The 16,640-nt window shown below is 41.0% G+C and overlaps 1 protein-coding gene and 1 non-coding gene across 2 annotated transcripts in view; one reads left to right on the forward strand and one right to left on the reverse strand.

Annotated features, from left to right (window-relative positions):
* LOC144142226 (uncharacterized) overlaps positions 1 to 16,640 on the forward strand; it is a 79,412-nt gene that overhangs the window by 12,697 nt on the left and 50,075 nt on the right. The window contains exon 3 of the mRNA XM_077673586.1: positions 12,838 to 12,924. Coding sequence (XP_077529712.1) covers positions 12,838 to 12,924 — 87 coding nt within the window. The remainder of the gene's footprint in view (positions 1 to 12,837; positions 12,925 to 16,640) is intronic.
* LOC144143633 (U6 spliceosomal RNA) lies at positions 1,882 to 1,983 on the reverse strand. Its single transcript, XR_013317141.1, has one exon. It is a non-coding gene; the product is annotated as a U6 spliceosomal RNA (small nuclear RNA).

Genomic DNA, 16,640 nt, shown 5'->3' on the forward strand with positions numbered 1-16,640 from the left:
AAATATAATATAAGAGAGCAATAATAGGGGTATTTACAGAGGAACCCCGAAGTGACACAACTGCAGATCTTATAGTGTTTGCTATAGGCTCCTTCAGACGTGTGTTACGCTAATCAGGAATAAAATATTGTTGTCGTATAGCCCTTTCCTGCCCAACAAAAAGATTTTAGAAAACAAGGCCACAAGTAAATATATTTTGTGTATTTACCACTTCCTAATCATGCTTCGACAAGTGAAAATAGAAAGCGCAGATTATTTCACACAGAAAACAAACCCACACATATGTGTGGGCTGGGCTTCTATTCGTATGATCTGCGAGAAGTAAGAATACCTTAAAAATGGAACCAGGTGCAAAAAACCTGCATTTTTACGTTTTATTTACGAGTTTTACATTGTTTTCAGGAGTACTTATATTATACATGGGATTTTTGTAAAATTATTAATAGTAAAGTTTTAATTATTATAATTGTTAATTGTAATTATTATTTTTTCACAAGTAATTACGGAACTAGTTCAAGGTTAAGGCGCGAGAAAACATTACCAACGAGCCAGCACAAAACCGCGAATAAATGAGACACGAAGAAAGGAAGAAAAAAATTTTATCGCTAGTGCTGCAGTGCACGAGACCGCCACCCTGTAGTGCCCAGCAAAATTTTCGTGACGACAAAAGCCCAGCCCGCACATATGTGTGGGTGCATTTTTCAACCGTGATGACGGAACGAAGACAAACGGAACGGGTGTATTTTTTGGCCAATCGCGTTTTTCCAAGTCCTGGAAGTCGTGTATTACACTTGTTATTCAGAAATTACGAGAATAGCAAGAGGAAATATCAGTTTTCATCTTAAAGGCGGCTAGCGTGATCGCGCTGGCTTGAGCGCCATTTTTAATGTGCGATTTCTCGCCCCCTGGTGGCGAAATGAGTGAACTAACGAAACCAACAAAGTCTCGAAAGCGTTCCCAGCGGCTACCAAGGGCTGTGAAACTGAAAGCGAAACAGGTGCCATTTAGTAAACGATTTGTTGACCCACACGTTTGTGTGGGCTGGGCCGTAAAGGGATAGGCGACATTTTGGCTTGTGCGCCGTTCGCAGATACACGTAAAATTCCCTAAGGAGCAATTTAGGCAACGAACATCCCCATAACGTACGAAAACAAGTTTTTTGTGCTGTTCGAAATTGTCACAACACCATTGCACTTAGTCAAAGAAAACGTTATATGTATGGCACTTTAAGCAGTTTTAATGAATTTTCTGCTATATAAACTAAAGTGATATTTTCTGCAAGTTACTCAAAGTAAGAGCTCGGTAAGAGTTAGGCCATTCAATTCAAACTATGAAAGCGCAAACCCACCTCTTGTTCTTTTTTATTTAAATCAGTACTCCAAAGCCTAGACTATGCATATTTAATGATTTTCTGGAATAAGTCTATTGCGAAGACTCGCAATGTGCTATTATAAGCATTGTTTTTCTCAGATAGCGTGTGTATGCCTTACTCTATTTTGCACTTTTATTTTCCTGACCACCGAATTGGCAGCTCGTAAATAGTGCGGTAACCCGGCAATAGTGGCGGGGGACGATCCCTACGGGATGGACATGTGCCAGGTGAGGATTAAGATGTGGCGCGACACGAGCGAGATTCGAACATGGCGGACTCGGCTGGACTAGGTGTGCTCAGCCGGTTCGGCTTAGGAGTGGACCTCAACTGAATATGACTCCCAGTAAAGGTGTGCTTTAGGGGATGCAGTGTCTTTCTGGGGAACTGCGGCCGGGTGCAAGAACCACGGTACCACATTTGGCCGAGGCTCCAAAGTCTTTTAGAAGTAAAGCCAATACTTTACAAAAAAGGAGGCTTGTGCTTCGGTCAGCGGATAAGAGCAATAGACAAAAAATGTGGAACGTTTCAGGATTTTTCGTCTCTACCTTGCGCAGGGGCCATGCTAGTCTTCTCTGTGTCGTCCCAATTTTAGCATGCCGATGCCGATGTCGATGCCATCCCTGTTCATTCGTGGTTGGCTCGAGCACTGCGCGGCGGCCTTTCCTTCGGAGGGGCGGAGAGAGTGGTAACCCGGCAATAGTGGTGGGGGATTTTCCCATTGGATGGACATGTTCTGGGTGAGAATTAGGATGTGGCGCGACATGAGCGAGATTAGAACATGGCGGACTCGGCTGGACTACGTATGCGCAGACAGAAAGGCGGAGGAGTTGACCTCAACGGAACAGGACCCCCAGTAAAGGTGTGCTTTTATTGCGCGCAGTGTCTTCTTGGGGTACCGCGGCCGGGTGCAAGAACCACGGCACCACAATATTTACAACACCAACACAAGTTCGGCATTACAGTTTCAATTGAGCCTCGCCTTCGTGCCGTTTATACCAGATTGTTTCCAGGAATGTTTCGGACCAGACTGAGTCCCTTACAAGCGTATGTTTGAAACAACAGTGCCGTACCTCCGCCGCTTTTCTTGTAAGGCATATACCAAAAGGCACTACCAACGTTGCAAGTATTACGCAACAAGGGAAATGGCTACAGACGAAATAAAATGGACAATGACTGGACCCCTGCTTCCACTTATTGCTCGAAACAACGATAAAAACTACACCCATGAGCAGCTGTCTGAAATGTTCTCGCGAAATGTTTGAACAGGCTCTGACTGAGCGAGGCTAATTGAAGAACCCGAGAATACCCACAAAACTAGATTTAAAGAAGCTATTTTTCACAGCGCAAACGAAACCCACTTCAGGCTGTTTGCAAAAAAATAGAAAGTTCTGATAAGACGTTAGAGAGGTAAATGATACCTATTCTCTAAATCAATTGGTCTAATAAAATTCAGTTTTTGGAACTGTTGGTTTTTTAAATATAAAATGAAGAATAGTACTAATTATCACTCCTTATTTAAGGGGGCAGTTGGGTCTTTGGGGCCGAAAAACGGTCAAAAAAAGCGTTTTCTCAAAAATGGAATTTTTGGCCTCCACGGCCATTTTTCTAACAGTCTGTAAATTTTCTCATCAAAAGGCATCATATTTTGTTGTTATTATATTATAATAGCATTTTAAAGTGCACTCTACAGCTCAGTTAGCGGAGAATTCGATGGTGAAACGGCACTTTTCTTGCAATGCAAAGCTAGCATTTCATCCTCAGATATCTTGGCACCCAGAGCAGGTACAACTTTAATTTTTTTTGCTTCTGATACCAAAATGTGTGGAGAATACAATATAGGAAACAAATTTTTTAAATGGAGGCTTTGGAAAATTATTATTGTGTTCAATTGGCACCACCTGCGAGCCATTTCTGGCAGAGCACGGGAGAAGCGAAGTTCCCTGTGTTGTAAAACGACCAAAAATAGCTAAATCAAAAAAGTTCTTCCTATGTTGTATTCTTTAGTCATTTGTCTGCCTAGCCACATGATAATTGCCATTCTGCATGGAGTGGTTATTTTGTAACTGTGTCCCAAAATAATGGCAATTAATCATTAATTAACTCAAAATATAATCAGCTTACAAAAAATCTAATAGGAGATTTGAAATCAGCACAAAAAACTCTATAACGCAGTGCAGTTTCATTAAAATTGGTTCATAAATAAAAATATAGCTCTAAGACCAGTCTGCCCCCTTAAACCAAACAGCTGAAAAGGGTATTAAAAAGCTAGAATCTTACAAATACAGGGTTCCGCTAACGTAATCACTGACGCTAATCTCTGTTCAAAAGTCAAACACAGCTTGTTTGTCCCAAGCCACCAATGAATCAAGGACAATAGTCTAACAAAGCTTTCGAAACTTCAAGTATAGGATAGATGCGATTCCAAGGTTTGGATATGCATTTGCACCGCCCTTATTACCTAGGTAAATTATCGTGTCCTACAACGCTTTCTGTAGCATTGAAATGCTTACACCAATAAAATTCCAAGAAGTGTTATATTCCTTCCGAGGTAGGAAAGAATACAGCCAATTGAAAAGGGAAAGCTACGTTTTCTAACCGGGTATGTAATTTGCCTAATGACGTGACAAATACAGTTATTGCGTGCTAAATTGGCGCCCGATTTTTATATCTACTAGCCCACTGTACATTTTTCTCAAGAAATACATACTGCAATAATATCACACTAAGCACAGGCGGCGCTAAAGAAAAGAAGCCAACAAAATACGCTTCCCAGAAAGCGTCTCCATTGAACCGTAAGTGTTTCAAAGAACGAAGGCGGGAAAAAGACGTAAGAGTGAAGGTCCTCAAGAAATTGACCTGCTGTTTGGTGTGTCGTGCTGAACCTGATCCAAAGCAGGGATCTATTCAGTGTAGGTCCATGCAGAAGTAAATAGAGCACGACAGCACTGGAAAACTTGTATCGTTGCTCCGCAAAGGAGTGCCGCCCGGAACAAAAGAGTGGCTTTCTGGTTGTGCTTTCACACGACCCCGAAGCCCTATGTGGTATGTTTAACCGTCGCTGTGTTCGCGTGCCAGATTCGCGTGTTCGCGTGGCTCTTTTTGTGTGTCTGAAGAGCAGTACTGGTTACGCAATTGCCCCTCGCAGCAACCAGTGGCGATCTATTTCACCGCTGTTGGGTTCGATAAAACAAGGTTAACTCGGAAATGTCCTTTGTTGCCCCTTTTTGAAACGCTACAATGGAAGTCCTGTTCACGGTAGATATAGAGTACCGTATTTTCCGGAGCCTTGCTGCGTGATTTTGCGGTAAATGACATAAAACACGACAGAAAAACACCGAATGGCGTCAAGGAAGCAGGAATCACAAGTGAAAATTTGTACCGCAATTATTATTATTTAAAGAAACAATCCCGCTTTTGAGGCTCTATTTTTCTTGGCGTTTCGACCTACGGATTTCATTTAGTTGAGGACTGTTGTGACCAAGGGTGAAATACCAAGCGCTCCTGCAAGCACTTTTTATTATCTGTTAACCGATGCTGCCTGGTATACATAAAGCGCAACTGGAGTATGTAGCAGTGTGGGAGGTCGTCTGAGTGGACTTGTTGGTCACCGTATGTCTGCACAATTTCGATTCCAGCTATCATAGGTGCCAGCCATTCTCCTGCATGTCTGACTGTGAGGTCCGTCCTCACTAAACAATAAAGAATTATTCCCATCCTTGCACCGGCCGGTAACCAGGATGGCTATATCCTCAATCCACGGGTTTTTAAATTTTGTCTTTATTTTAGACCTGCAACTCAGCGTTTATAAAAATTTCACTGATATCAGTTCACATGGTTCCGGGACAGCTGAAATTTACTTTGATACTTCCAGTTCGTGTCCCTGTAGCCTTTGAATTGCTCCAAGCCACGTACAGCAGCCACCATTGCGTCCTTGTTCTACCTTTGAATGAATTTATTAGGTGATAAAATAGCCATAATCTGTGCGACCATTCTGGAAACAAGCCATAAACAATGCAGTTACTATCTCCAAGCACAAAATGCTGTCTGTGTTCTTTACATCGCTAATACCAACTTTAGCAGGCGGAAACTTGAACTTCACTGCAACTTTAAATTCACTTTTTCGTAATTCGGTTTATAACCTTTCTGGCATATCACCAGTCCGGCTGTTAGCTATTAAAGAAGCAAAAAAAGTTATACGTAGATTTTTTCATTCGCACTGCGTTCAAAGGGGAAATATAACACACGTACAATTTGCGCTCGCAACCAATTGGATGCAGAAAAAATAGGTGAACTAGTGTTTCACGTTTGTAGAAGGGCGTCAATGCCCATTTGTTCACATTTGATTTACCATATCACACCGAGCAGGAAGGGCTGGGCAAACGCACCCCTATACGTGGCGCAGGAAAAAAATTCGCCGACCACTCTTGTGGTCTGTATATTTCTGCGCCGTCTTTTCCTTGTATGGCTCCAGAAGACACCAAAACAAAGAATCGTAACCACAAACTATAATTTATTGTAACATTTCGTCGCCAAATATTGTGTTCAGCGAAGTATGACCTGATGTTCTCTAGAATAGAATACGTTTTGGCGCTTTAGAAACTTCGTTTTCATTATCAGGTGCAGTTTTGATTGATTCCTTTATTAAATTATTTATAACATTGGGGTGTTACATATCGGCGTTTATAACTGTAACTCCACTACCGAAAGACACTTTAATATCAGCCAACGCGCAAAAGAGGCCAATTAAATAAAACACAAAAAACTCAATATTCAACAGGCGCAATAGCAGTCTTGTTTTGGATTTTGATTGAGAAATTATTTGTGTTATGACTGGACGAAGAACGAACAAAACCGAGTAAAAGACACTGGCAGAATACATCTACATTGACAACTTATGATGTGTTATCGAGTATCGTTTTGAGCGTAGATCTTGCTTTTGCTTTCACACCCGCACCCTCACAGTTCAGGAGTGAGAAGGAATTGTGCAGAAACATTTCTTTCTTCTTACACTCGAAAGCCATTCCTCATCGGAGGTATTTGTAAAACGGGAAAAAGCCGCAACTTGTTTAAATAACGCACTTTCTCTTCACTATAACGCTAACATTCTATGCATGCTTTGTGGTACGTCGGCCTCTCAATTTACTCCAGTGGCTGTACACCCGATTCGCGCTGCCGCCAACGGTACTTCTCTTCAGAAGTACCGTTCATGAAGATGGTAGTCCTCTACACTAAACTGAGCCGGTTCATCTGGAAACCTACATTTAAAATTATTGAATCGGTGAAAAATATTCTGAACGTCAGAAAAAATAGAGAACGATAGCCCCAGACAGTGACTCTAAAAGCTCTGCCATACAATGTAGCAGTTACAATGATTTTCCTACACATGTCAGAGATCGAGAACTTTGGTAAATTACTAATACAGGAAACCAAAACTGTAGTATAAGGTTTTTCACAGAAAGCATTCTTCAATCAAAGAAAAACAGCAAGGTCATAAAAGAACAAGTATTTTAAGAAAGCAACTCTGAACCAACATTTAACACAAAAATAGTAAAACCAGCCAGCTAGTTTACATGATATGGTATTTCAGCTTGGTTTTATTTTATTTCAGGACTAGTATTGTTAAAGGTGAAAGGATAAACTATTCCAAAGAGAAATTCCTGTAAAGTAAATTGTCTGCTTGCCGCAGGAGTTATGAACATTTGGTAATAGATATCTTTTTTTTAACGCAAACCTTGTGAGATTGTTCCTTGTAAGATATGAAGTATGTGGGGAATAAAATTTTTTGCATGTGTATACATACAAGTACCTAGGTTGTATTTATTAATTTCAGTAAAGCTTAACATATGGCTTTTATGAACTAATGACGTAGCTTGAGTGCAATGAGATATTGACGGGGTGAAGCTTCTTGTGTATTATGAAGTGTCTCGGCTGATCTCTTGTAGCTCTGGTGTGCCTTACAAATTAAATGAAGCAGTCACAAATGCAAGAATGAACAAGAGAAGTGTACAAGAACCGTATAGTTCCGGGAGCGAATTGGGCGCGGCAAGTACTTGGTAATATTTTCATATGCATATTTTTTTTTACTAATTTGTGGATTTTTTATAATATGTAAGAGTAATGTCAATGTTAATTACAACAAATATAGATCAATTCCTCACAGGCATTTTTTAATAGCAACTGTACGTAGGGGATAGAAGTAAAAAAGTAGGGCTTTGGTGAAGCCGACCACTTTTAAGCGTAATAACACTGGACAAGGTCAAAATTTTTGTCAAGTTAAAAGCATAATACTACTATCAGAGTAGATATTGTTGTGTTACCTGCTTATAATATATACCTAGATAATTAATGAAAATTGGGCAAATTCATCGCCTAGAGTAAAAGCACACAAAACGTCCCTGAGGTTCACCAGAGTAAGTTTTTCTGAGTGGGGTATGTACATCCTTACTACTACTGGTACTCTTTGAATACACTTACGTAGATTGATTATAGGTTGCAAAGAATACGTTGCTGTTAAGACATCGACTGCGGTTATAGTCTACGTAAACAGAATAGGCCACGTCGTAATTGTGTTTCATCGGTTGTAGAGTTTGTTTTCGATATCTAATATGGTGAATTACTTCATTTGTCTGAAAGGGCATTGGTCACAATGGTACAGAAAGCTTTAAGATGGGACTGTTGCACATGAGACGGGTATTAAAGACACTAAACACAGAATATTGCATTGCCTGTTGGGTGGCCTTGTTATTTCTGCTATTTTTCTTATATATATTTGCTGCGAGCTACACGACAAGCCCCAAGACAACACCAATGGATAGTTCTGATGTGTCTGAATGCGTCGCTGACTACCTAATTGGCAAAATAAAGCGTTATTTTGCAACCTGCCGTGAATGTGTCGAGCAGGTCTAATGTCTATTCGGAAAAGTAATAAGTAACCTAAACTTAACCCAGGGCCTTTAAGACAAAAGCAACTGTTTTGATTTTTGCGTAAACATGGCATAAGACCATGCTTTTCGGGTTGTATTTGTCCATGTGCAACAACAATGTTCTTTTCCTACGAATCCGCTTCTACAAAACCTGCAATCTGAGCGCTGGCAATTCTGCGCTTAGAACTAGCCACTGTCAAATTCTTTGTTTATTGCATGCAGGCAGTTTCAGTGTCCAGTGGTCGTAGCTTGTGCAAGAAGATTAGTTTTGCACCCTGCCGTCAGTGGTTTCAGGGTATTACTTCATAAATTTAGTCTTTTATGTTAGGCTCTACGGGCGAACTCTGAATAAATAACAGATGCGAGGTCGTGCCTTGTATTTCTAAAGTGGCGAATATTTCTTAAATGTCTGGCCACAAAGTTCTTGCTGTGTTTTAAAGACAATAATCTTTTTGGGCTACTTAGAAATTTTGGTCTGTTTTGATGTCTGGTTCTCTGTCTGTCTGTGACTCGATTCAGCCACCTGCCCAAAGTAGGATGGAAACTGGGAAATAGTCTTATATACTCACAGCCAAATGTAATCATCTAAGTCCGGTTTATATGTTCATACTTGGGACCTTTGTTGAACAAGAACGAGTCATTACGCAAATATAAGACAGAAAATTACTACACAAGGCATAATGAATGCTTGGTTTTTCGATAGCAAATGAAAATCTACATCTACGGCAGAAAACCGCCGCCTGATGTTGCCCGGGCCACATCCTGGCGGCATATAAGCAATCACGCCCCAAAGCAACGAAAAGTTCGACCAGCAAGGTTCCATGTTCTGCTTGGAACGCAAGTGGAGCACGGCAACGCTGTTCTATAAACTTTGGATTCAGCCATCTCGATTTACACGCGTCTCCGCCGTATAGAAGCGCTGACATCGAGGAACCCGGGCTTTAGCTCTGGAACGCGGTAAATTCAAATCGCCTTAAGCAAACATTTAGTGTGTTCACTTTGGGATGAGCGAGACAGAAGATGAACAGCATGAAAGGTGAGCGGGAAAGAAAAGGGGGCAATTCCTTGTAAAATATCTACAAAGAATATCATCTTTTGACCAGATTTCCAACGAAACGAGCAGATACACGGCAATTTTTGTCAAGCATGTTGGTCAGCGTGTGCCACAAATAAGCTAATGGTGCAACACGAACCCGCCACAACACGCGGCGTTTCCAGTGCACCGCTAGCCGTGTGGACATCATTCGCAGATGCCCCTATGGACAGAAATTGTAGATGAGAGAAAGCCACTGTTGCGTAATGGCAGCCAGAGAGAACACAATCTTTGAGCGGATAATAAACAAGGTTGCAGTCAAATTCACACAGCCTCGAATCTGGTTCTTTTAGGAAGCTGAAAAGCCATTATTTTATTAAGCTTTAGTAAGGCTGTGGCAGGGGAAGTACCAGAAGAACATTTCAACAAAAAGCCCCAGGCGGACTCTGTCAATGAGGCTTACCTACCTTTGTCTTCAAGTAATAACTCTAAGCATACAATATGCAGTAAGCAAAACGGCAATCCTCATGATGATGTGGCTCCCTTTTTATATATGTTTCTTTAGTTTTGTGTTTTTTTCGTTTGTTTCTACCAGTGTGTCGAACCGAAAAAAAATTCGGTTCGGTTACGGTTCTGGTTCAGGCGAAATTATTTCGTTCCGGTTCTGTTGCGGTTAGACAAACTCACGTAGCGAACCTGTTCGCGAACTGATTCGGGAGCTTGAGCCGGTTCGCGAACTGATCGATGACTTAAATTTTCACTGAAGTTAAAAAAAAACATTAGTAGTTTAAAATACCAGTCAAATAAAATTATAAACAAAAATTAAAAATTCTTCTTTTTCCCCAAGGTAGTGGCGCAATTTGCAAAGCAAACTTTTAACAATTACGAGATATTAGATAAACAAATGAAGTGGCGACGATTTAGCACCTACTTTATCGCCCAGACTTTATATTGTCCTAGCGGCTATTCATAAAGCCACTGCCAACAGATATGACGGCTGGATATATATTTTCTGCCCCTTCAACTTTTGTTGAAATGGTAATCGGCGCTATGGAATCGGGCATCACGCTAGCCTTGAAGCCTTAAATGCAGGCCTGCGAACTGGTGCGTTCAAATACAAGCGCCTGATACCAATGGCGCACATTTTTTGATAATAGTAACAAAACAGAAAAATCATACAACAGGCGCATAAATACTAGCAATGAATAAACATTTGGTCAGCCTGAATAATTTCTTGGCTGTCACCTTATCGAATGTGTTAGCCACACTTTTGTTCAAATGCAGGTTTAGTTACCCTCAGTCAGTGCATTATCGCTCGGACCACTGCAATTCTTTTTACAATAGCCATACCGGATTTGTGCATTACAATAAGTATGTCATTCTACCGCCTGAAGACTCCCGACCATTGTTCCGTGGGGTATTTTGAGGAATCCTATAAACGATCATGCTGCTACAAAATGAAAAAAAAATTTGACGCGTGGAGCTTCAGAAGGGACTATTTTGGGTAGTCGCTCTTAAATTAGTCCACAGCAGTACTCCCCTCCGGAACGAACAGCAGTACTAGTAATGTAGCGAGTGCGGCAGTCTTGCGCTGCTGAGCACGAGGTCGCGGGTTCGATTCCCGGCCGCGGCGGTCGCTTTTCTGATGGAGGCGAAAAGCAAAAACGCCCGTGTGTACGAGATTTCGGCGCACGATAAAGATCCCCAGGTGGTCAAAATTAATCCGGAGCCCTCCACTACGGCGCGCCTCATCGCCTGCGTTGCGTCGGCGCGTTAAACCCTACAATCAATCGAGTACGGCAGTCGGTACAAGTGCACCTTCAAAAAAAAGCACATCTGAAAGAACAAAACTGCAGAACCAGCAGAAAAGATAATCACTACGCTAATGGGACAGTGTGAGGTACCGGCCTGCTGTCTGCACGTGTCATCTCCTTTATTACTGTTTCTGCTTCGAAGACAAGGCCGATGGCTACAGTTCCTTGCCAAGAGAATAGGTGCGCGCCCTAGCAGTTTTCCCTGACATATCTGTTGTTATTTCTGTCTGTAAAAAACGGAACTTGTCCCGTGTACTGTCCTCAAAAACTGACCACGGACATGACTTCTTTCGCATTGATGACACGTTTGGTTGTGAATGCAGGGCAATGAAATGTATAGTGCAATGTTCACGTTTTAGCGCTTTTTTTACTTATTCGGTATTACTTACTTTTTGCGTAGCATTTTAAAACAACGTGATTTTCCTTTTCTTGTTCGTTGTTTTCCGTGTAAACACAGGTAAAAACTAGCGCGTTTTATGCCCCATACTATATATCTGCTCCACGGCGCAGCCTATGTTGCAGCCCCGCAGACTTATTCGAACCAGCTGGTGATACTAAACGTGGATGAAAATCTCGATACACGGACGTTCTCGATTTCCATCCACTTCAGAAAAACGGTCGTGGGGAACAGAGATCGAGGCCACTTGTGGTCAGCTGCAAACGACTTAGCCACGAAGCAGCTGCTGTGGTCACACGTTTCAAGTATTAACGATTGGCAGGTGTCGGGCCTTTTAAACATATTATAAATTGCAAACATTTTGCACACATCGGGTGTGGGGTTTCGCTGTTGCGCAGTGGAGCACTCCTGCAGTCTGATTGCTCCAACAAAGTCGCAGTTAGGGAAGGGCAAAGTGGTTTTATATCCCATGCAAACTGCAGAGAATTCCAGCAGAAAGAGATCATTGCAACATTGGTGTTCATTCATTTCCCCTGTTGTTACATCGAGAGAGATAGTGTTCAATTGCCTGGAGGGAAAGTGCGTGAGCGGGAACGTAGTTGATGGTACGTGTAAGAAAAAAAGGCCTTAATTGCATTGACTGTGCAATATCAACAACGGTGGGTCGAACTGTTTCGGCATGAACCAGTGACCGTTATTTCTCTTTTCGGTTCAGTTGCGGTTCGGATTCGGGTTCAGTTCGGCCAAAATTATTTGTTCAGTTCCGGTTTTCGGTCCGGTGCAGTTCCGGTTCAACACCCTAGTTTATACAAACACTATTTTTACACTTACTTTTTAGACATCAAAAGTTTGGCAGCGCACATCAGTGGTACTGATCCCTATCCGCGTCTTGCCCTAGTGCTTTTTTGTATTAGGTATAAGGGAAACAGTATAAATGTTGTGTCTTTTTTTTCCGCAGAGCCCATTAAATAAATTGTTTGTATATGAAACGTTGATCATAATGTATATTTCTATTTTGCGACTAAACCACACCGCCAATCAGCTGCGATTGGCCAATATTCATCTAAAAAAATATGCGTCTTTGGCGCCCTATAATCACTAAAAATCAATATATGTTCATTTGTGTATCAATACTGTTTTTGAGTTCAAAATTCGCCGTCTTTTTATCCAGGAATATATTGCACACAATACAAATAGCTTGCAATATTATTGCGGCGACCGATGTTACCACCTGGAATTATTTTGCTGTTCGCAAGTACAATTCATTTTACATATTAATGTTTCTCCCACGTTTTCAGGCTTCTCCGAAGCATTCATGTTACTATCGCTGCTGTAATGGTGGTAGGTGGTACAGAGGACAACTTCCGGATTTGACACGTTGCAAGGTATGCTGTTCTTGATTATCCTATTTCATAAGCATTTAGTAGCATTTGATGCAATTGTTCCAGAATATTATGCAGCAATTTCTTTTTGTAAAACAAAACAATTATATGATATCATCATCATAAAAGAAATCATCATCATTTATCGAACCCTTAAATGCCCCTTGCAGGGTATTACATAAAGGGGAGGCAAATGCACAATTCAACTGATGCATGATTGTTAATGGTACAAAGCATATTCGTGAGTGAACTACATTATAAAACCAGTGTTAACAGAAGGTAAGTAATATACATTGAAGAGAAAGGCGACAATTGTAAATTTGCCAACAAATCAATTTATTTGTGTTAGCTGTTTATTGCTTAGGGGTTTTTTTCATGGACTATAGATTCAGGCAGGTTATTCCAATCTTTATTGGCTTTAGGTAAAAATGATTTCTTGAAAGCGTTATTTGAACCATGTAAGAGCTGTAAACCTAGTGAGTTAAACAGGCGACGCGATGAACGGGCAGGAGGGAGAAGAACGGTATGGCATTATGACGGGAAATTATAGTATAGTTTAGCAGAGGGCAGAGGCGAGTGGCTTTGCGGCGAATTTCTAGGGGAGGGAGGTTGTGGGATAGTTTTATAGTGGTAATACTTAAGCGAGGACTGTATTGTGAGGTGCTAAATCTGGCACCGCGATTTTGAATTGCGTCTAATGCGTTAAGTAAGTAATTTTGATGACGGTTCCAAATGACGGACGCACATTCAAGTTAAGTTCGCGTGAAAGTTTTGTAAGCTAATTTTCGGATTTGCGGTGGGTAGGACGTAAGGGATCTTTTGATATAGCCAAGTGATTTTTCTTAAGCGGTGACGAGTTGGTCTATGTTATCGGACTATGTTAGTTTACTTGATAATATTACGCCAAGATAACGATACGAGTCGACCTCGGTTAAGGGTTGGAAGTTCACAGAATTCTGGAAGGACCAATTAGTGCGCTTGCGTGAAATGTTCATGAATATACATTTGGGTAATTAGGCTGCATTAGCCACTGTGAACACCATTTATGTATGGTAGACAAGTCATTCTGAAGTGTAATTTGGTCAGTGCAGCATAACACGCGACGGTAAAGCACGCAATCATCGGCAAAAAGGCAGATAGTAGATGAAATTTTGTCTGGGGTATCATTATAAAGATTATAAACAAAAGACACCCAAGAACGAAACCTTGCGGTACACCGGAAACTACATCAAAACAGGTTTGATTCATTATACGCAATTACATTAAACAGAATACGACCGGTTAGAAAATTTTACCCGTGAACGCGTGAATACTTTTTAGCATAGTCTAATAAGTAAACAGCTTCTATATTCAGGGGCACTATTGAATATAGGAGTTTCATAGAGCTTTTGTTATGTAGAAGGGGTGAGAGGCATAATAGTGAGCGCAAATTACAGGGGCCTCCTTAAAATAAAAAAAGAAGTACGTCTCTGCACTGTTTTGTTCGGCTATCCTTCGAGTACAGGACGCTGCACTTCAGCAGAGGTTTCCTGCCATAAAATGTCGTATTATTACAACATGCGTTCTACGTTTCTCCTGCACTATCTTGTTTATTCCCCCCGGGGTCGCATTGTTATCAACAAACAGCCTATGGCTTGCTTTTTTATCTACGAAGCATGGTTGTAGTCTTTGGTTGGGATTTTTTTAAATTGTCCAGTGCTTCCAACTAAACCAGTATTAGGATAGAGAACGATGTGAACCTTCTTATTTATTTATTATTTTCTTTTGCAAAATGTTGATGATGACGGTTGGTTTTTTTGGCGCAACACCAACTAGGGCAAAGATCGCCAAAACAGTGGTTAGGTATGAAGGATGTGAGCATGAAGTGTAAAATAGTTCAACAAAAAAAGTAAAATCAGCGAAAGAGAATGAGGATGCCTGTTGTGAAAGGGCAGGTTGTGATGGTGCATGGCATGAAATAACGTTTCAAAAAGTACGCGTGATAGGAAGTACGTTACATTTTACAAAAGGAAAGGACAGGACTTTTTATGCATCTTTAACTCATTCCTAGTTTCGAAACCAACATGAGGAATTTAAGTCCGAGTATTATCATATCTGTGTACGTTGTTATAAGAGGCATGTTCTTTCAAATGAACAATATTTCTCCCTAACACTCTTCGCATGCGTTATATTTCCTTATTAAACTATCACGGTGGATTTTATTCGTTATTTTAAAACAAAGTTCAATAGTTGCTGCCGATCCAGTTTCGGGAACCAATTTTCATTTAAAGAGTGGCAATAATTTGTTAAACAACGCCTATGGGTTCAGTTCTAGTCTGCATGAAAGCAGAATGATATGAAGTTTATGTTTTAATTCGTTGGTTTTTAAGCATTGTACGTTTTTTACTGCTGAAGTGCAGAATGACTGGTTGACAAAAAAGCAGGCAGCAAAAAAGCACAACGTTTGTTGTTCCACCTTATAAGTCAGTATACGTAGCATTCTATGAGGCCTATACCTGATGGGTTCACTCATAGTAACAAAATCGGCAGTGACACGTAAAAAACACTTACATTGATTTTTTTTTGTTTCTTCTGGTTTTATTCTCACGTAGCCAAGGACGACGAAGCAATTTTGAAGAAAAAAAGTTTATTAGAGCAAACTTGTGCTCCCATAACAACTCAAAGAATACACAGGCGGCGAAACAGCAGTCAACAAAGTGACGTGCGTAGACTTGTGTCGACGGTTCGGATGCCGCGGCATCTGCTCAGCAGGAATTTATCACTCGGCGCGAGGGTTTCTCTAATATTCGAATTGTATCCAGAACACTGTAGATCAACGAAGATTATTCTAGGCTCTTCACATTAGTTCGGAGCGCTCTCCCTATCAGAAGAGATAATACATACGGCGCAGAAATAGAGAACGCAACACGTGCCTCACTTGGCACACCCAACACGGATAACACAGACCGACGCAGCCGGGCGGCAACACAAATAAACAAACCCAATGCATGGTTCGCGGCAATTTGATATGTTTGTTTTTTTCAGTTGCCACAAAAATAGAAAGGCGTACTTGCCACGTTACGTCATAAACGACTTAGTTGGGCCTAGTTAATGGGCTTTATGTATGCGAAACTTATAGTTACTCAAGGTGTCTTGGTTACGAGAAACCAACTGCAATTTGAGTATAGCAGTTAAAAATTACTAATCTTACGGATGATGGCCAAACTGTTGTGCACCAGCAACGGCTCCAGTTATCCGAGAACAAACAAGTAAAAGTTATATGCTGCTATATATTGCTTTTAGTATATCAAGAGGCGGAGTGGAGGGGGGCGTTACAACGAGCAGGTAAACATGCAGCTTAAGTACCAAAAAAGAAACGCATAACACCGACGATTGGGCGAGTTGGTTCATATTCATAGTAATAGCGCACACACCAGAAGACAAACAAAAGCGCGCAGAATCACAGAGCAGAGACAAAGGCAGACACACAGATTTTTATTGCTTATGCCAGTGGTATTTATACACAATTAGTCAAAAAACTACTGGAAAAAGAAGAAAACAACAAATTGACACGTGGATGCTTGAGACTGCATGAGCATCGCGTGATAATGAGGACATTTTTTACGTGGTAATTTACAAACGGGGCAACAAAAAAAATCAACACAACACACGATCTCCTACTAAAATGGTTAGAGCTGTTTGGAAACCAAACAACGATTGACAGGGTGGGGTATCATGCA

This window comes from Haemaphysalis longicornis, unplaced genomic scaffold (assembly GCF_048455015.1).
Source record: "Haemaphysalis longicornis isolate Haplotype H1 unplaced genomic scaffold, Haemaphysalis longicornis Haplotype H1 scaffold_6, whole genome shotgun sequence".
Classification (NCBI taxonomy): Eukaryota; Metazoa; Arthropoda; class Arachnida; order Ixodida; family Ixodidae; genus Haemaphysalis; species Haemaphysalis longicornis.